Here is a 21167-nt window from a genome sequence, read left to right as displayed (position 1 = left end):
AAGATTTTAGAGAATCTTTTTTAAGATTTTAAAAATAGATATAAATTTTTTTTTAGCTTTTTATCTTTAAGATGATGGTCAAATAAAATAGATGAATTAAATTCTAGAGCATTATTTGAAGTATACCATCAAATATCATCAAGATGATTGGACAATACTTTGGCCATTGGTAAAGTTTATATAGAATAATTTAATTCATTTTTCTACTAAAAAAATATCTTTCTTTATTAATTATAATTATCATCTGTCAAGGACAAGAACATGATAAAAATAAATAAACAAGTGAGACTTCTCTCAAAGAAAGATGAAAAAATAAAAATAACTTGACATGTATATTAAGAAAGAAAGTGGAATGGCTATTGCCAAAAGCCAAGAAAACTAGAGACCCTTGAAATTAGACTAGAAACAAGAAAAGAGTTGACAAGAGTGAAGAAGGCTTCACTCTTGTCTCTATATATACTATCTAACTAGAAGCTACGTGGCGATGTTCTATAGGACCTCCAATATGTGTTGACTTTGTAGGACACATGCCTTGACTTACAAGGTAAGTTTTTCTACGTATGGACCATTTAGTTAGCTTGGTCTTCAAGCTAACAATATGTGTGGCACATGGCCAACTTGTTGACCACATTTCTAATCCAAAAAGTAAATTAAAGACATCTATAAAATCAAAGCAGCATCTATGAAGCTTCTAAGAAGTTTTTATAGCAAATATTATAGAATTAACTTACTTTTATCTACTTTTACTTACTTCTACCTATTTATATATGTAATTACTGGCTTACATGCGTATGTCCGAAACATCATCTACAATTTGATACCTTCAACTTTTCAAAAGTTGATAATCCTACAACAAAAGATTTGATAAATTGTTTATCAAAGCTATATGCAACAATGAAGGTATAGTTAAAAGAAGGTCAAAAATAACAAAAGATTAATATGGATGCTTATTGCAAGGAACAACCACAATTTAATATAGGTAACAAAGTATGATTATTTTGTTGCAATATCAAGACTACTTGTCTTTATAATAAGTTTGACTATTGTAGGCTTGGACTTTTTTTTATTTATAAATAATTCAATTATATTGCTTATCAATTACATCAATTGAAGTCTATGAAATTCCATCATGTTATTATATGGCATGATTTATAATCTAAAAATACACTAGGTATTTTGTAAGGATAAATTTCTCCCTCAACTCAAATTATAAAATAGCTTCAATTAGGATTCATTTGTAATTGGTGATATAAATTAAAAGATGCAATAAATAAGAATAAAAAATAACATAAAATAAGTAAGAATTGTACAATCAAATAATTTCATATAGCAAAAATATTCTATAATTTATTTATTGATTTTTTATCTAATAAAAAATAAATTTAAATATTAAAAAATATATTTTTAGATAGGTAATTTTATTATATTTTTAATGAACTAAAAAACATATAAATACAAATTATTATAAATAAGTTATGATAATTTAAAGAAAAGAAGTAAATAATTAATAAATTAAGTAAAAATAATTTACTTCAAAATTAATTTACTTATAGATAAAAGGTTTGAGCCTCACCAAGGCTCACATGTAATATATATAGATTTTTAAGAGAGGCCACAAGGTCTTAATCTTATCTTCCTAATTCTATTCAAGGTGCTACAACCCATATGAGACTTGTGTACATCTCTTTCTACAAAGTCTAGACTAGCTATTGGTCCTTCTATTTTCTATTAATAAAAAAGATAATTTTTCATTTTTGAATTTGCTATGGTATTTAAAAACATCCAAATATCCTAAGGACATTGTATGGCCTTCGAATCTTGTTTTATTTTTTCATAATGGCTTTCAAGGTAGTAAAACTTAATTTTACCAAAGTCTTGAAACCTTCTCTAAAAATTCTTAAATAATTCTAAATAAATTCAAAATAAATACCAAAAACTCTTATGATATTTTTATAATTCTGATATGTATTAAAGGCTATATTTTCCTATCTTGATGATTTTTTATAGTAATAAAATCAATTTAAATCCACTAAAAATCCTATTTTTTATATAATTAATTAAAAAGACATGAAGTTCTTTTTTATGCTTCTTCTAACTACTAACTAATCATTAATAGACTTATTATAAGTAATACATGTAGATAAAAGATCAATAAAGATATTGGTCTCAATAAGTAATCTTTAATACTTAACAATAAATAAAAATACTAAACCAACTAAGATAATTATCTCTAAGTCTTATTAAGATTTTATTTTTATTATTTTTCTTTTAATAAGGCTTTTATAACTTATAAATATTTCTAAATTAAGACTTTAATTTTAATATTTATATAATAAAATGATTTAAAATTATATTTTTAACCAATTCTTCAATTAAGATGTATTGATGGGACTCACATACTTGGCTATAGAAACTTTAGTTTTAATTTATTGATCAAGCTTCAATAAGTGATATATTCTTATTATAGAAGAAAAATAAATATAATAATATGGAAAGATATTTTATTAATAAAATAATTTTATATTTAATACGATTTATATATAAGGATTTTTAGAGCATCTAGAAATTTCCTAAAATCCTTTGCTATACCAAATCATAACTAACCATTTGCGAATAAGTTAGATTTTTAATAATTCGAAAGAAAATCCATAATCTTCTTTTAAAAATCCATCTTTATATCATAATCTTTTTATAGCTTCATATCTCTCTCTTCAATATATATATATATATATATATATATATATATATATAAAGTCTTGACTTCCAAAAATCCCTTTACTTTGCATAAAATGCTAAGGATAAATACTATATAAGATTTTTGTGATAAATACTAGATAAGAGATCCAAATCTTTTTTTTTAAAAGATTTTTTTTCTTAAATTTAAAATTTTATATCTCTTGATTCAATTATTTAAATTTTTAAAAATTCCTAGATAATATAGTATTTATCCTTAAGATTTATCACAAAAAATAGTGAGCCATAAATCTACTATATAACATCTGGCATTCTAAGAATCCTAGCATGTGCTCTAAATCCCAATTTACAAGTACTTAAGTACTATTTTCTTTTTATCTCAAAAATTAAAAATTCAAATGCTAAAAGATTTGGTATAAACTTTTATAACATAATAATATAAATTTTTAAAAAAATTTAATAAAAAATTTATCCAAATGCCCAAGATATGGCTAAAATCGAATCCCTCATGAAATTAGTTCTTCAAAAATTCCAATTTAAAAGGGTTATCTTCAAGAAGTCATTGCTCTTCTAAATCAACTTCAAACCTTTCAATTTTTATAAGCAAAATGTAGTCTTTTAAATCAACTTTCTAATCTTATAATCCGATCTTGAAAAGTCCTTTATATACTTGTCCAATGCCTCAAAGAATGATAGATACAAAATCAACACCTTAACTTTGAGCGCCTATATCTCTTTTAAAAAAACTCCAAATCACACAAAAAATTTACCAAAACCATATCCAAAATCTTAAACTTTATGATTTTTATCTTTGATATTCAAATAGTTTCAAAAAAATAATCCTAATTTCTAATAAGGCCTCAGGAAGCCTCCTTGAAGTCCATTGGATATGAATTTTGGCCAATAGAAATAGAGATTTTTATCATCCATCTCTATTCATCCATATGATTAGCCTAACTATCTCTTTTTATATAAAAATCCTTCTTTAATTCTTTTTTTAATAATTTTTACATAATATGTACTCTAAATATCATATAAAAAAATAAAATAAGATTTTAAGAGTTACCAATGTCTAATAATGGTAGCTCTAAATATATAAAAACTATTATCATCATAAAATTAATCTTAATAGTAGCCTTTTTTAAACTACCTACTTCAAGTAGTAATCTAATTATATTTTGTAACAAACTAAAATCTAATAATATGGCTCTTACTATATTGTATAATAAATTATATATTAAATATATATGTACATTATTTTTATATGGTATCCAAACTACAACACAATATTATATTCTACATATATATTTTTTGAGCCATATAAGATAGTTAATATCTCAAGAAGAAGACAAATGCCACCTCTTTCTATAGAAGTGTATAATAATAAAGATTTTGAAGTAGAAGAAGGCTTAGATTCAAAGTGGTGCCAAAATAGATTATTATATCTTATTCATTGGTAGGATATCATACTATAATTATTTATAATTTCTAAAAATCAATTAAAACATACAACATATTTATAAGTCTTGATATATATTAGAGTAGTTATTAGAATAGTTAATATAAAGAGAATTGATGTAAAAAAAATAAAAAAATTGAGGTTTACTTATTTTTATTATAGTATTTAAATTATCTAGGATTTAGATATTTAGAATAAAGTTATAAGAGAAGATTGGAGCTTAAAGTTAAAGATAAACTATAAAGAAGCTTGTTTAGAGGGATGAAGGTAAAGTATGGATGGATGAAGGCATAGGGTGAAGATCTTCATTCCTATTGGTCAAAGGCCATGCCTAATAGGCTTTTAGGAGGAGGTCTGCAACCATAAGAAGAGTTTCTAGCAACCTCAGAAGAGCATTCGAGAATCAAAAGCTAAAGTTGTAAGGTTTAGGATTTGAACTATAATTTGGGTACAAAAATTAATGAATTTGGAATCAAAATAAAGAAGATGTAGCTATTTGAAATTAAGGTATCATTTTAAGATATATTGTTGTTCTTTTGAGCATATAAAGAATTTTATGATAGTTTTTGGAGATCAAAAGGTGCGGCTAGAATGGTGTTTTCATGACTTACATATTTTATGAAAGAAATATTATATTTGAAGTTTGGATGAAGAAGTTATAGAGAGTGGAAGTCAATGCATCCAAATCAAAGGCAATAAACGAGTGATTTTATTCATAGTAATCGTTGGATCCATATCTTGAGTTTCCAAATGAATTTTTGGCTCAAATCTTATGGAGAAGGTAGAATAATATATTAAAAAACTATATATATAAATTTTATGATATTTGAGTGTTTAGTTTGTGAATTATGAAGAAAATTATACGTAGGTGTATAAAAACTAGGATTTGAAGCTATTGTTAGGATTTTGGCAATATCTTAAGATCCACAATGAATTTGCAGTTGAAATTTGTTTTGGTAGTTTTTAGAATTAAATCAGCATTTTATGTAAAATTTGAGTGTGTTTGAATGGTCCAATTAGAAGATATGAGTTTTTGAAGTTTGGAAATAATATCCCATAAGGACATATAAGGATTTAGAATTTTTTATCATATTTTGGGTGTTTTTGGGAATTTAAGACTTATATGTTTGGTATAATTTCTCCTAAAGGTGACATATACATATATATAAACTTGGTCTTTCTTATCTCAAGATTTGATTGAACAATTAGTGACAACCAGGAGCTTAGTGCTTTCTTGAGGCAAATTATTTCTACCCCGACAATAGATATAACATTAGTGAATACACATAGGAGCCAACAAAGAATATTACAAATGGAACAAAGAAGATTGAAGTTTTTTTTATTGAAAACAGCTATCAAAATTAAGATAAAGAATTGTAAGTTCTATATAAGATGATAATTGCTCTTTATGGAACTTATTCCTAAAAAAAAAAAATACCACAGATATGCATATTTATTCTAATAATTATCTATATAATTAGATAAAAATAGATAAAAATAGATTAATTTCATAATATCTTTTAGAATAACTTTTTAGAAGCTTTATAGATGATACTTTGACTTTATACATGTTTATAATTAATTAATAGACAAGAAACTTAGTCAACAAGTTAACTACGTATTGCATGTATTAGTAGCTTATAAAACAAGCTAAATATATAGCCCACATATAAATAACTTTTTGTAGAAGTTAAGCCATGTTTTTAGTAAAGTCAACACATATTAGAGGTCTTATAGAATATTGCCATATAGCTTGTAATTAGAGAGTATATATAGAGGCAAGAGTAAAATCCTCTTCACTCTTATCAATATTTTTCTTGTCTTTAGTCTTATTTCAAGACTTTCTACTCTTTTTGTCTTTAGCAATAGCCATTATAATTTAATATTATATCATCTTGGAATGATTTCTTAGTTTTTTTGAGTGACATAAGCTTATATTGCGATTTTTTTTTTAAGATTCATATCCTTGATAGTCTTTTAAAGAATCGATTATTCCATGCAATAGCTTGAGCAATAAATTGCCTTAATGAATTTTCTCTTGATATTACCAACAATAAATCTTTGAAATTATTTTTTTATCTCATATTAAAATTAATTGATAAAATCTTTGTTATTCCAATCCATATTACAAGCAAGATTTTGGAATTCAGCAGCATATGTACTAGCTAATCATGATCTTTGTCATAGCAATACAAGCTTGGTCTTTGCTACTCTTTCTTGATCACTTTTTCCAAATGTAGCCATAAATACTTTTAAGAATGAATTCAAATCATAGAATAGTCATGAATCTTTTTCTATCAAAAGTATAAAATAAAAGAGAGCACTTTTTACTAAAAATGTACCTATATATCCAAGTCAATCTATTAGCTTATTAAATAGATGCAAGCTTAAATAAAGCTCAATTTATTGAATAAAATTTTCATCTTGTTCCATTAAACTTCTTAAGCATATTAATCCTTGCCTCTCTTGTGCTTGTAGAAGAAAAATTTCTTGAATTTGGTTATGAGGCTGATCTACTTGCTTCCTTTAAGTGGACAACTTTTTAACATAGACTTTGGATTTCTATGATTCACATTAGAAATATGCTAGTTTTTTACTCTTAAAGTATTGACAATTTTGTAAAGATTAGCAATAATTATAAATCTATTTTTATTTCTATCAATATAATATCTATGATTTTTTTTCTATAAATAATTCAAATAAATTTAAAAAGTTAGATTAAAAGAAGATAATCTATAACCTCTAATATCAAATAAATTTTTTGATAAAGAGAGATAATCTACTCTCTTTAAAAAAAAAATCAATATTAAAAAACTAAATTATTTATTTCAAGGTGAATAGTCTATAACCTTCAAAATATAATAATAGAAATAAAATAATCTACTTACTTCTAAAATAAGATAAAAATAATAAGTTAATATTCTTCACAAAGTGCCAAAGATATGAATCTCAAAAAAAAAAAAAATCAATATAGTCTTATGTTATTCAAAAAGATTAAAAAATCACTTAAAGATGGTAACATATTAAACTAGAATAACTATTTTCAAAGACAAAAAATTAAAAAGTCTTAAAATAAGACTAAGAACTAGAAAGATATTGATAAAAGTGAAAAAAAAAACTTCACTCTTGCTTCCATACATACTATCTAATTAGAAGCTACATAGTGATATTCTATACAACTTTTAACACAAGTTCACTTTGCTAGATACATATCTTAACTTGCAAGGCAAGTTTTCTATATGTGCATGACATAACTTTTGTTCTTGGCTCTTTTGAAGAGTCAATTCTTGTAGGCAATGGCTTGAATAATAAATTGTTGTAATGAATCTGCTCTTAGCATTGACAACAATAAATCTTTGACATTATTATTTAATCCATATTGAAATTGATTGATAAGGACTATATCATTTCAATCTACATTGTAAGTAAGATTTTGGAATTCAACAACATATATAGTGGCTGAATATAATCATTTTCATAAAGATAAAATTTTGATCTTTGCTATCTTTTTTTAATCACTTTCTTCAAATACTGCCATAAACACTTCTACATATGAATTTAAATCATAAATGAGTTATAAATCTTTTCTATTAAAGATACAAATCAAGAAAAAATATTCTCAAATAGAAGTCCTCCTATAAATTTAACTTGAGTAAATCGATCAATATATTAGAATAGATGCAAGCTTAGATAGAGCTTCACTTATTGTAAAAATCCTCAAAACTTTGATCTTGTTCCATCAAACTTTTTTAGTACACTTATTCTTGCCTTCTTCATACTTGTAGTAAGAAGACTTCTCAAATTCAATTATGAACTTTATTTGTTTGTTTCTTTGAATTGTACAACTTTTTGGCATAGACTTTGAAATTCATTATTGACTTCTTTTATGGATATAGAGATAGTAATTCCATAATTAATGTTAAAGGAAAAGATGGATAATTTTTTCTTTTTATAAAAAATATATGATATTAATATTTATACAAATATTAATATTTTTTAAAAAGAAAAGACTATCTATCTTTTAAGAAAAAAATCAATGCTTAAAAACTAAAATATTAGTTTAAAGATAGATAGTCTATAACCTTCAAAATAAAATAAAATAAGTAGGATAATCTACTTTTGAAAAAAATTAAAATAATTAATTTGCACTTTTATCAAAGTATCAAAGACATAAATTTTAAAGAATCAAAGATTATGACACTCTTGTGTCATTTAAAAAAGAATAGATAATCACTCAAAGATGGTATGATATTGAACTAGAATGGCTATTTCTAAAAATAAGAAAATTAGAGTCTCTTAAAATTAAACTTAGAATAAGAAAGACATTAATAAGAGTGAAGAAGACTTCTCTCTTGCTTCTATACATATGTCAGAGACATATACATGTAAGCTAATAATTACATGTATAAATAGATAGAAGTAAGTAAAAGTAAGTAAAAATAAGTTAATTCTATAATATTTATTATGGTAGCTTCCTAGAAGCTTCATTGATGCTTCTTTGACTTTATAGGTGTCTTTAATTGACTTTTTGGATTAGAAACGTGGTCAATAAGTTAGCCATGTGCCACACATATTGTTAGCTTGAAGACCAAGCTAATTATGTGGCCTACATATAGAAAAACTTGCCTTGTAAGTCAAGGCATGTGTCTTACAAAGTCAACACATATTGGAGGTTCTATAGAATATTGCCACATAGCCCTTAGTTAAATAATATATATAGAGACAAGAATGAAGCCTTCTTCATTCTTGTCAACTCTTTTCTTGCTTCCAATGTAGTTTCAAGGGTCTCTAATTTTCTTGGCTTTTGGCAATAGCCATTCCAGTTTCTTTTTTAATATTTATATCAAGTTATTTCCATTTTGTCATCTTTCTTTGAGAGAAGTCTCACTTATTTATTTGTTTTTAACATGTTCTTGTCGTTGACAGATTGATAAGAGTACACTTACAATATCAAAGCTTTGTCTAATCTTGATTAAGAGTGGATTATTCCTTTCTCTTGATAAGACATAAGCATATTAGAAGTTGCGGATTAGCTTCTTTTAAACTGATATTGTCCTTTGTATTTTTTTTGTTCTCAAGTCTTCTCTTTTATTTGTCTTGAGCGATATTAGACATCTTTTCTTTTTTAAGTGTTATCATGACAGAACTTGCTAAAATAAAGAGTACAATGGTACAAATGTAAGAGCAATTGATGGAGTTAATGCTTGCCATGCATCAACTCAATTTACCACCACAAGGAGCAACAAGATTGGTAAAAAGTGAAGAGAAAGAAATGATTGGAGCTGCTTCAACATCTGCACCAAATCATGTCCCTTCTCTTGTGGTGGAATGTCCTTCTAGTATTAGAAAACCAAGAATTGCCCTATCCAAGAAGTTTGATGGCACCAGATCAAAGTTTAGAGGATTTATCAATCAAGTACAACTTGTGATTGAACTTCAACTCCAAAGCTATCTAACTTTAGGATCTCAAGTTAGATTCATTGATATGTTTCTTTCGAGTTCAGTATTATCATGGTTTTCATCTTTTCTTGAACGACGAGATCCAATACTAGATAATCTAGAGGCTTTTTTGGCAGAGGTTTGATCCATGCATGGAAAACATGATGCAATTTGTATTGCAACCAATAAGATTCATATTTTGCGACAAGATAATCAATCAGTAACGTTGTATGCTTCACAATTTTGATAACTTGTAACTGATATCAAATGAAATGATGTTGCATTTATTAGCCAATTTCTCTACGGATTACAATATGAGGTAAAAAAATTAATACTCAACTTACTTGATCCTCAAACATTGACTCAAATAATTGACTTTGCTATGAAGTGTGACAATCATCTTTTTGAATTTTGATCTGAGAACTGTACAAGTGGACCTCAACGTTACTATAATTCAATGGCAACACCAACATCTTTTCAACACATATATTTGGAAGTAGAGGATATACAAATTAATGTGGTACGTTTCAAACCTCTTACTGAGCAAGAAAAGACTCATCGTCGTTAGGAAGGATTGTGCTTATATTGTGTAGAACCTAAGCACACTCTTCAACATTGTCCAAAGAAGTGACGCAACTATTAAATCAGGAGTATGGCGATCAAAGAAGATAGCATGTCGAAAAACGAATTTATCCAACTACAATAGGAACCGTGCGGTTGAAACCTTGTACAACGCCTAGTGAAGGTCCTATCTTCTCTTCAGAACCATCTTTATGTTTTACGATAAATATTATTCTAGGATCTAAACATTACAAAGCCTCTACCTTGCTAGATTCAGGAGCCTCAATATGTTTGTTAGATGAAGAATTTGTTAAAAGACATAGCATACTTTTAGTGAAGAAAACTAAACCTGTTCATGTAGAAGTCTTAGATGGTCATCTGTTGTCTTCAGGAGATGTTACTCATGAAATCCTTCCTATAGAAATAATAACTAATGGTCATAGTAGCTTTGTAATATTTAATATCATTAGATCTCCTTCTAATCCAGTCATTTTAGGTTTATCATGGCTAGAAAAATATAATCCTAAAATAGATTGGACTTCTCATAGTCTTGACTTTTCTGAAAGTATAACTAAGAGCATAGTTAATCAAGTAGAAAGTCATAAGTCTAATATAATTAAACCTATATTTGTAGGTGCAAGAGCTTTCTTATATGTTGCAAAAGAAGGATCACCTTCTGTTATTAATGCCACACCTGTTTCTATTGGTGGAAAGACTTTAAGTGGCATTCCAAGCCAATATCAAGATTTTCAAGATGTATTTGAGAAGAAGAATGCGGATACTCTTTCAAAACATCATTCTTATAACTACTCAATTGACCTTCAAGAAGAAGTACAATTGTCGTTTGGACTAATCTATAATTTATCTCAAAATAAGTTGGCTGAACTCAAGGAGTATATTGAAGAGAATTTGGCCAAGAACTTCATACGCCATTCCAAATTTCTAGTAGGAGCTCTAATTCTATTCGTGAAGAAAAAAGATGGATCATTACGGATATGTGACAATTATCGAGGACTCAACAAAATTACTATCAAAATTAAGTATACGCTACTTTTGATATCTGAATTCCTTGATCAGTTGAATCAAGTTAAGATCTATACAAAAATAGATCTATGAGGAGCATACAATCTGGTACTCATCAAAGAAGGAGATGAATAGAAGACTGTGTTTCAGACAAGGTATGGACATTTCGAATACAACGTCATACCAATAGTAGTTGGATTCTCTTCAATATACTCCTTGAGTTCAACGTCATTTCGAATACAATGTCATATGCATTCTAACATCTAATGAATGATGTCTTTTGGAATTTTTTAGATGATTTTGTTGTCTGTTACCTAGACGACATCTTAATCTATTCTAAGAACATAGATGAATATGAACTTCATGTTTGTCATGTATTACAAAAACTAAGAGATGCGGGACTCTATGCTAAGATAGAAAAGTGTATATTTTATACTACTCAAGTCGACTTCTTGGGATACATGATTTTAAATGATAGACTTATAATGGATCCTAAAAAAATTCAAACTATTATAGATTGGAAGATCTTAAAAATAGTAAGAGATGTCCAATACTTTTTGGGATTTGCCAACTACTATCGGATCTTCATCAAAGACTTCTCTCAAGTTGCAGCTACACTTATATGTTTGACTTGTAAAGACAAACTTCAATGGAATCAAAAAACAGAAGTAATATTTGAAGCTTTGAAGACAGCCTTTGTTTCTGCACAAATCTTGTATAGTGTCGATTTTTCTTATATAGCCATTTTTTATGGAAATAGACGCATCAGACTTTACTTAGGGTGTCGTATTGTCATAAATGAAAACAGATGATAAACTTCATCCAAAAGCTTTTCATTCCAGAAAATTTTTAACAACCGAGATCAACTATAAGATCCACGTCAAAGCACTTCTTCCAATCATGGATTTGTTTCAAGAATAGTGCCATTATCTAGAAGGTGCTTCTAACCCAGTCGCAATGTATACAGATCACAAGAACCTTGAATATTTTATGTCAGCACGTGTTTTGAATTGTCGCCAAGCCCGTTAGAGTATGTCTTTATTAAGATCCAAATTTAAGATCACTTATTGATTAGAAAAAAAACAAGGTTTGTCAAATGTACTTTCTAGACAATCTTACCTTGCACCAAAGGATGGAGATGGTACTTTTGATCAACAACAAATAATTCTCTTGAAGCGAGAGCATCTTCATGTTTGAGCAATGAAATCAACACTAAGTGTTGATTCAACTTTCATCAAGAAAGTTTGGTCAAGTATGTCTTCTGATCCTCTTATTCATGATATTAAGGGAAATCCTTCAAAGTCTAATGATACTTTCAAGTTTGAATTCAAAAACAATCTACTATATTTTAAAAGACGCCTATATGTTCCAAAAGGTGAAGCTCAATTACGTGTTCTTCAAGTTTGTCATGACTTTCCAGCAGCAGGACATTTTGGATACAATAAAACTTTGGAAGTAATATCCAAGGACTTTTGGTGGCCTCAAATGTGGAAAGCAGTCAAAGATTTTGTACAATCTTGTGATATTTGCTCGAGATCAAAAACTCTTTGTCATTGACCTTACGGACTTCTTCAACCATCATTCATTCCAAAACAACCATGGTCTTCTATTTCTAAGGATTTCATCACGGATCTTCCAATCTCAAGTTCTTATGACTCTATATTTGATATATTATATCATATATTCATGATAGTAGAAGATATTATATCAGATATGAGAACTCAATTTGTATCAAGATTTTGGCGGACTCTTTTTAAGATTCTAAAAGTGGATATAAAACTATCTTCAGTATTCCATCCTCAAACTAATGGACAAATGAAGCGTATTAATTAAGTTTTGGAGCAGTATTTAAGATGTAGTATTAACTACCAACAAGATGATTGGACAACTCTTTTGCCATTAGCAGAGTTTACTTACAATAATACAGTATATTCTTCTACAAAACAAACACCTTTCTTTATTAATTATGGTTATCATCCATGATTTGCTATTTTTGACTTTTCAAAAGTTGATAATCCTGTTGCAAAAGATTTGACAATTCATTTGTCAAAGCTACATGCAACGATGAAGTCGTAGTTAAGAAAAGCTCAAGAACAACAAAAGGTCAATGCAAATGTCTATCGAAAGGAACAACCACCATTCCACATGGATGATAAGGTGTGGTTACTTTGTGGCAATATCAAGACCACTCATCCTTGTGACAAATTGGACTATCGAAGGCTTGGATCATTTTTTATTTCTGCACAAATCAATCCAGTTGTATATTGTTTATACCTACCATAGTCAATAAAAATCCATCCAGTATTCCACGTGTCTTTTCTTGAATCATACAAGACTATGGACATACCAAGAAGAAGACAAGCTCCACCTCTTTCTATAGAAGAGGATAATAATGAAGAGTTTGAAGTGGAAGAAGTCTTAGATTCAAGGTGGCACCAAAATAAATTAGAATATCTTATCCATTGGCACAGATATGATATTAATAAACGCACAAGGAAGCCAGTAAAGAATCTTACAAATGTAGCAAAGGTGGTGGAGGCTTTTCATCAACAACATCTATCAAAATCAAGATGAAAACCTTCCTTATAAAAGAAACAAGATCTAAGCAAGATAACATTCTACTTTCAATCCTTATTTGTAGCTTCTTTATAGTTGTGACACTCAAGAGATAGAGAACCAACAACTAGCGGATTTGACTCAAGAACCTTTATTTGCTGACCTATTGGATAAGACATTACGATTGTTACAACCTTCAAGATGATACAATCGAGATGAAGATCTTCAAGAACGACATGTTCTTCCTCGAATAGATGGTGGGATACAACGCGTTTGGTATCACGACCTTGGAAGGGACTCCCGATGTTTGGTGATTTTGTTAGAGGTAGGAACAATTCCTGACGTTGTTCCAAATGTTTTATTCGAAGGAAGTTATGAAGGGCTCAACGACAATCAAATAATTGGGTGGTCTTTCCACCCTAGTATGGGACACTACCGATGGTTGAGAGGCCCTATCAATCATCTTCGAAGAGAAAAAAAATCAAAGTATGTGGCAAATACAATTCATCGCATCATAGATTTTTTCAACATATGATGACCATTCCTCGTGGAACTCGTCCCTAGAAGGGAGGGTAATGTCATGGACATATGCATGTAAGCCTGTAATTACATATATAAATAGGTAGAAGTAAGTAAAAGTAGATAAAAGTATGTTAATTCTATAACATTTGCTATGAAAGCTTCTTAGAAGCTTTATAGATGATGCTTTGACTTTATAGGTGACTTTAATTGACTTTTTGGATTAGAAACGTGGTCAACAAGTTGGCCATGTACCACACATGTTGTTAGTTTGAAGACCAAGCTAACAATGTGGTCCATACGTAGAAAAACTTGCCTTGTATGTCAAGGCATGTGTCCTACAAAGTCAACACATATTGGAGGTCCTATAGAACATCGCCACATAACCTCTAGTTAGATAGTATATGTAGAGACAAGAGTGAAGCCTTCTTCACTCTTGTCAACTCCTTTCTTGCTTCTAGTCTAGTTTCAAGGGTCTCTAGTTTTCTTGGCTTTTAGCAATAGCCATTCCAGTTTCTTTTTTAATATACACATCTAATTATTTCTATTTTGTCATCTTTCTTTGAAAGAAGTCTCACTTATTTATTTTTTTTTATCATGTTCTTGTCCTTGACAATATACTATCTAACTCGGAATTACATAACAATATTTTATAGAACCTTTAATATGTATCTAACTTGTAAGATAAGTTTCTTATATATACGCTATATAACCAATTTATATTATAAGTTGCCAACATGTGTGACATGTGACCAACTTATTGCCTAAGTTATTAATCTATCAATCAACTACAAACATATATAAAGTCAAATCTGCATCTATAAAGCTTCTAAAAAGCCTCGCTATAAGATATTATCAAATCTACATGTATTTACCTTCTACCTAATACAACTTATCTAGATAAATATGTATGTCTATAATACTTATTCCTTTATCTAATTCTTCAATATAATTTTACATGTGTGTTTACTATAATGATTTGTTGCTTATAAATCTCAAGTTTTCACAATCAATGTGCTACTATTGCTAGGAAGTATGTCATCTATAGGCAACTTTACTTTGGCATATTAAAGACAATACCGTAAGGTAATTAGTTTCTTTTCTATTTAAGAAAATAAAATATAGATGTGGTATATTATATTTAATACAAAAAGCCATAAACGACATAGTAAGGTTGTCTAAAATATACTATTGGACTTCTTCAATGGTATTAGAATCTTCTACTTTTTAAATTTATATCTAATATATACAAAATGTAGACCAATCCATTTCTCCAAAATCACAAAATTCAAATATTGTAGAATAAGTGTAGGTTCAATTTATGTGTTTTTAGACACTGTTTAAAGACTATGCCAAAATTTGCTAGATGCCTTTATAGAATTGGTCTGCTTCATACCTTACCTTTGGTTTTGTTTTGCACAGTGTTGTAGAACTTGACATAAGTAGAAATTAAAAATATTAAAAAAACTGTGTTAGAAAGATATGGCTGAATGATAGAAACTACAAGGTTTGCATATTTAGATATGGTGTATGGAGCTATAGAAGAATAGAGCTAAGCGTAGAGGTAGATGGTGAAAAGTTTGAATGTTGCTAAAGATAATTAGAATTGTATAAAAGATAGCCTTAAATTTTATTCTAATTTGTTAGCTAATCTAAACTTATGTTTTTTTTTTTTTATTGCTAAAATTATATAACATTCTAAGTTTGAACTAACTAGATTTATATTTTATAATAAAAATCTTCCTAATAAAGAATTTTTTAATTATAGTGATTAATTTCTTGGTATATGAAAGTAACTTATTGAGTCTTCAAATTTGTATCTTTTTTATTTCTATAGTTTAATTACAACAACTTTATGCAACAATGATGTCTCACTCTCTCAAATTCATCTTAAATCAGTAGATAATTAACTTTTAATTGACTTCAATAAGAATATGAGTTCTTTAATTGTGTTTTAATTATGTAGTTAGTAAAAATAATTAGTGGCTATAACTTTCATTACAGGAGATTGGTTTTTCAAAGCATTTAGAGGCCACATTTATTACATTGGTGGATTTTATATTGCCAATTTCAGTATATGAATATGACTAAATTGTATTTTTTTTCTATACTAAAATACCCTTATCATAGTATTATTCATCTTAAATTAAACCAATATTCATTTCTTTCAATATTCAGTACTAATGATTGTATGTATTGGTAGATCATGTTTTAAACTAAGTTACATACGACCATGATTCTAACCAAACGAACCACCAAATGATTCAAGTATAAATAGCCTTGTTTGTATTTTTTACAAAAAGTATTAAGGTTTTTACTTCTTAAAAGCTACTTTTCATCTGCATGTTCAAAAAAGTTGAAAAAAAAAACATTACAAAATATAGTTGAAAAAAGACTTTGATATTAAAATAAAAATATTGCTTGTTGATATTGACATAGAGATTATATTTCGATGCTAAAATCTGTTAATATTATCTAAACAATTTTCAATAAAATTAAGATATATGCATTGAAACCTAGCTTAAATCAACTTATCAAAGTTCTGAATGTTATGAACTCATGAAAGCCTTGCAAGTGATGAATCATCAAATGTAAAAGAGGCAAAAAATTCAGATAAAATGGATGTTTATCTACACATGAGTTTCTAAATCAAGTGGGTGTCAATCGTAAAGAGTTGAACCGGAAAAAGCAACAAGCACCCAGCACATGCATCGAGTGCCAGCAAGGTTCACAATTCATGAACTGCTACGAAAGTGATAAATCGGGAAGAATCTAGAAGACTTAGAACAGAAGTGATTTCTATGTGTAGAAGTGGAAATTGGCTGCTTCAGTCATCAAGGATCGGAAACCACCGATGGTCGACACAAACATCAACACCACGCCGAATACGATCACCGCCTGTGCACATTCACTCCCACGCAACCCAGTCATCCAATGCTCCGAGTACTGGAAGGAACTGTCTCACATTCTTACAATCTAGAAGCTTACAATCCTTTGACTGAATGTACAAGAACGAGGTGGTTTTTGTAAGTACCCAGTTTGTGATCCATGACCAGCTCATGGGACTCGGCCGGTATATCATTAGCCACATGATGGAAGGCAACTGCAGATTAGGTCCAGGTGATGTTAGCGTTGGAGATGAAAGCAACAGAGGTGAACTAACAAGAGCGGAATAGTGCAACGGCAACTTACAAAGTACGTGGTCGGTGAGAATGCAAATCCTCCGAAGAAGCCCAGCAAAGCAGCAAAAAACGGGAACGTCATAGCGACGAACATGGTGAAGCTGACGTAGAGAGAGCGGGTGACGAGTCGAAGAAGCATCGACGGATTGAAACGCAAGTGCCCCACCAGGGTTGATTCCAGCATGTCGTAAACTGGCATGGCATAGATCTAGCAAAGACATCGGCATTTCAGTCCAACTCGGAAGACCACCAGCTGAATCTAGGATGTTGTGTCATGGTGGCGGCATTGGAATACGTTACGACGAGGTTTTGAAATTTGAGTGAAGAAGATTAGTTGATCACCTGGTAGCTTCCGATCACATGGACGACCACCATCAAATTGGCGATGACCACTAACCAGGTTGGCCGTGAGACGAAGGTGATGATATCGTCCGTCACTTGGTTACCGTAAGCCCAATACCCAATCAACGCAACAGGGAAATAGCCGATTGCCACAACTCCGTAAGCAAATTTGACCCCTCGCCACATGGCGATCTTGGATGGCTCGTGTGGAGTGGAAGGCAACGTGGATTGAATCTCCAATACCACGTTGTGCCCTGCATAGGCAAATGCGATTGTTCCGAGGGCAGTGAAAGCTCCGAACCACCGGTCTGCTGTTGACAAATCTTCTGGAGCCTTTTGTACAGCGGAACCTCCCGCTTGCACCAGCTGGACAGGTTTGAACGGCGGGAAGTCGTAGCTTACCGGCTGCAGTAGCTCGATGTTGCCGGGGAGAGTGTGGCCATAGTGAGCAGGAATGGCCCAGGCTATGGTGGAGTAGCTGATGGACATGATGGCGGCAGCTAACGAGATGGCAGCTATGGAGTTGAAGTTGGGCAGCTGGGCTAGCACAAGCTGCACGATGGCGAAGAGGAAGATCCAGAAGACAATGCTGTCCTGCAACTGGCAGTGGTCGCCGCAGGTGATGGAGTAAGCGTGTTGCAGAGATTTTCCTGCGGTCACCATGTAAACGATGTCCACACCTACCTCGACTACTAATTGCATCGGGACCACGATCCATAGCCCCAATTTGGGACCGAATGCTTCCTGGCCTAGTTCATGATATCTATCAAACCGCCTACCCGGGACAGCTTCGTGCATTTCCACCATCTGCCAGAGAGTGAAGAGGGTGATGATCCATGACAGAATGAGCATTAGGATACCTGGACCCCTACAAGAACGCCCACATCATTATCAAAATGTTGGAGAAAACGGTGGCAGAGCAAGCGAGGAAATAAGAGAACGCGACAGGAATTGCTTTCAAATATAGTGAAGTTAATACCATGTGAGGTAGACCATGGCATTGGGCAAAGCGAGAACACCCGCTCCCATCATGGCCGTCACGTTGTGGAAAGCCGCATGCTTCCAGTTGGCGCTGCGGTCTGCCGCAGTGATGGGTAGCCATGATTCCAAATCAATCAAGCGATCACCGCTGACGCCCTTCAGATTTCGTAACCCCAGCCACCACACCCACCACAAGGTCCCCAATTACTAATTACTAGTGTGAAATGTATACCTTGAACACAGTTTGGAAGGACATCAGCAAGTCAGGTCCATGGTGTGAGCATTACACTCAGTGGGAATTTTCTTGTGAGAACAGGGTGGTTTAACTTACTCGTTGTGGAGGTGCCAAGAGAAGGGAGGATTGCTGCAAGTAAAACCACCAATAAGCACGACATTGTCAATATTTCTCCAACGAAACGATCGTGTCAACCAGAATGTTCTGAATATACTAATATGAAGTTGTCGTGCAGGAAGACCTAGACAACCTGAATCATCATACCATACAACAAAAAAGTGTCCTAATTTTTGAAGGAAGTGAGCGCGGCACTCCATGGTTATTGTTTCTACAGACGGCGGAAGAGGAGAATCGAACTTTAGAAACCTTCAGTTCACTAGTACGACAATTCTCGTGCGAAAGACAAAAACATAAATTTTTTCCAGTTGCAAGAGAAGAGCATCTTGGATCTTGGAATTCCTAAACAAGATCTGTGCCGGAGACTAATAGACGTCGAAAATTGTAGCTCGCGCAGTAACGCGCACGTTTCATTCAGGTTCTCAAAAAATTTTATTTGCCGTCGAATCCAGAAGAGATCAGACGAAGTTCCAGATGTTAAGTCCTACGGTTAGTTCCACTAGATTTTTCTTAAGCTGAGGGATCCGACAATGCGATCGAAATGCGATTTTGGATCTGAGTTTTTCCTAAAACCCCAGCATTCTGGATCTAAAAAACAAACACCCGGTGAAGAAACCTTCCAAACATTGATTCAATGTGCGCCATCAAAACTACCGCCTACCTTCTGGAGCTCGATATGGTAAGTATCGAGCGGCACATCCATTCTTCCTCACGTGTTCGCTCAATCTCTCTCTTTCTATGCTGCCAGTGACCTTGAAACTCTGCCGACAATCGACCCCTGTTCTCCCACCAGCGCCGCCCTGGTTCAACTGACAACCAGATTCCTCATCCTCCTATTCTACGATTACACAAAAGCCAATAGAATATCTGATACTGTGTCTCCAAAAACAAAGTTGTGGGAAAAAGGATCTCTGAGCAACAGGAGATGCAATTGACCAATACTCTTAGGTCTTGCACGGGCGGAAACAAATAAAGCTTCCCTAATCAGCAGAACCAAATGCCGCACTAGTCTCTCTAGACCAGGCGGAGTATTGCTGAAGAGTGCGATGATTTAAGAATTGATACTCGACAGTGCTTATCACCTTCAGCAACGAGATTGGCGATGTGATTGCGGTCGTTGACTTTACGCGTGAACTAAAGGCTTCTGCAACCTGAAACGTGGGCTCAGTTTCCTACGCCACCGGAGTCTCAGGCTTTGAATATAGCTTCCTCTCAGTTTTCGGCAATAGCTAACTCGCACCGCCATGTCCGTTGCGTAGTGAAGCTTGGTGAGCTTTCCTGCTGCTCTCAGCACGAGTGCTCTGCGCTAAAATTGGGTTTATTTAAGCTTCTAATGGTTTGACCTATTATATTATATTTTATGTCTTAGTATATTGTGTCGATAGTGATCGTTTAACATTTCTTGTCATATCTGTGAACTAGCTTTGGATTTGAGGGTCTTTGAGATGCTTGACAGAATTGGCGACAGCTGCAGTTTAAATTTGGCTTCATAAGATGGAGAGATTGAGCATGAGGGAATAATGCTGAGACTTTGGATTTACATTGTCTTACACGACCGTTGTTCATGGTGCAGGTTAGTGAGTGTCTCCAGTGAGATTACGGCTTTATCTGGATCCTCCGCATCTACATAGAGTTTTCTGAGATCTTCTGGGTTGGCATTTGTTCCCTTCTTATTGAAGGTGTCACCTTTTCAACATCATGTTGCCTCAATTTCTTGTGATCAACACCGTCACCTGCGTTGAGTTGGTTCTTGCTGACCGGATCATGAACAGGATCCTGACTAGGAGAAGGGCTACATTAGAGATACGTCCTTCTGAAAGGTTTTGAAAAGCTGACAATTATCGTCTCGGATTGATTGTTCACTGTCTCCTGGAGTTGGAGTTTCGACAAGGCATGAGCGCATTTGGACTTCGACGCATTACATCGCAGGTTGTGATGATGCCCTGGCTATTGCTTTCTGCTGTTGCCATACACCTCGCGTATTTCTGTATCGGTGCGACGACGTTTCGTTGGGAAGACTTTGAAGTCTTTGTTTGGGAAGCGAGAGCTGTGGCATGAG

At 31.7% G+C, this 21167-nt stretch overlaps 1 protein-coding gene across 3 annotated transcripts; it reads right to left on the bottom strand.

Annotated features, from left to right (window-relative positions):
• Window positions 1-16843: 16843 nt before the first annotated feature.
• On the bottom strand, window positions 16844-20331 carry LOC112294240 (lysine histidine transporter 2). Of its 3 annotated transcripts, none has more exons than XM_024544511.3 (7): window positions 19770-20331; window positions 19088-19120; window positions 18755-18912; window positions 17776-18582; window positions 17444-17641; window positions 17286-17354; window positions 16844-17149 (listed from the first exon to the last, which is right to left on the bottom strand). In XM_024544511.3, exons 3-7 carry the CDS (start codon window positions 18875-18877, stop codon window positions 17051-17053), a joined length of 1296 nt encoding a protein of 431 aa, XP_024400279.1. In that variant the 5' UTR covers window positions 18878-18912; window positions 19088-19120; window positions 19770-20331; the 3' UTR covers window positions 16844-17050. The 3 variants fall into 3 exon arrangements, with proteins under 3 accessions (XP_024400279.1, XP_024400277.1, XP_024400280.1); XM_024544509.3 differs by having other exon boundaries at window positions 17776-18643; window positions 19770-20329; XM_024544512.2 differs by lacking the exons at window positions 19088-19120; window positions 19770-20331 and having other exon boundaries at window positions 17776-18635.
• Between the last annotated feature and the right edge of the window lie 836 nt (window positions 20332-21167).

The sequence above is a fragment of the Physcomitrium patens genome, chromosome 17 (genome assembly GCF_059467195.1).
Source record: "Physcomitrium patens ecotype Gransden chromosome 17, ASM5946719v1, whole genome shotgun sequence".
In the NCBI taxonomy this organism is placed as follows: Eukaryota; Viridiplantae; Streptophyta; class Bryopsida; order Funariales; family Funariaceae; genus Physcomitrium; species Physcomitrium patens.
This window is presented reverse-complemented; position numbering and strand designations above follow the sequence as displayed.

Coding starts and splice junctions, on each gene's coding strand:
- LOC112294240 (XM_024544509.3), bottom strand. CDS start 19,811: ATGGATGTGCCGCTCGATACTTACCATATCGAGCTCCAGAAG. Junction 18,644..18,754: donor GCCATGGTCTACCTCACATG/GTATTAACTTCA, acceptor GCGTTCTTGTAG/GGGTCCAGGTATCCTAATGC. Junction 17,642..17,775: donor ATGTGATCGGAAGCTACCAG/GTGATCAACTAA, acceptor TGTCTTTGCTAG/ATCTATGCCATGCCAGTTTA.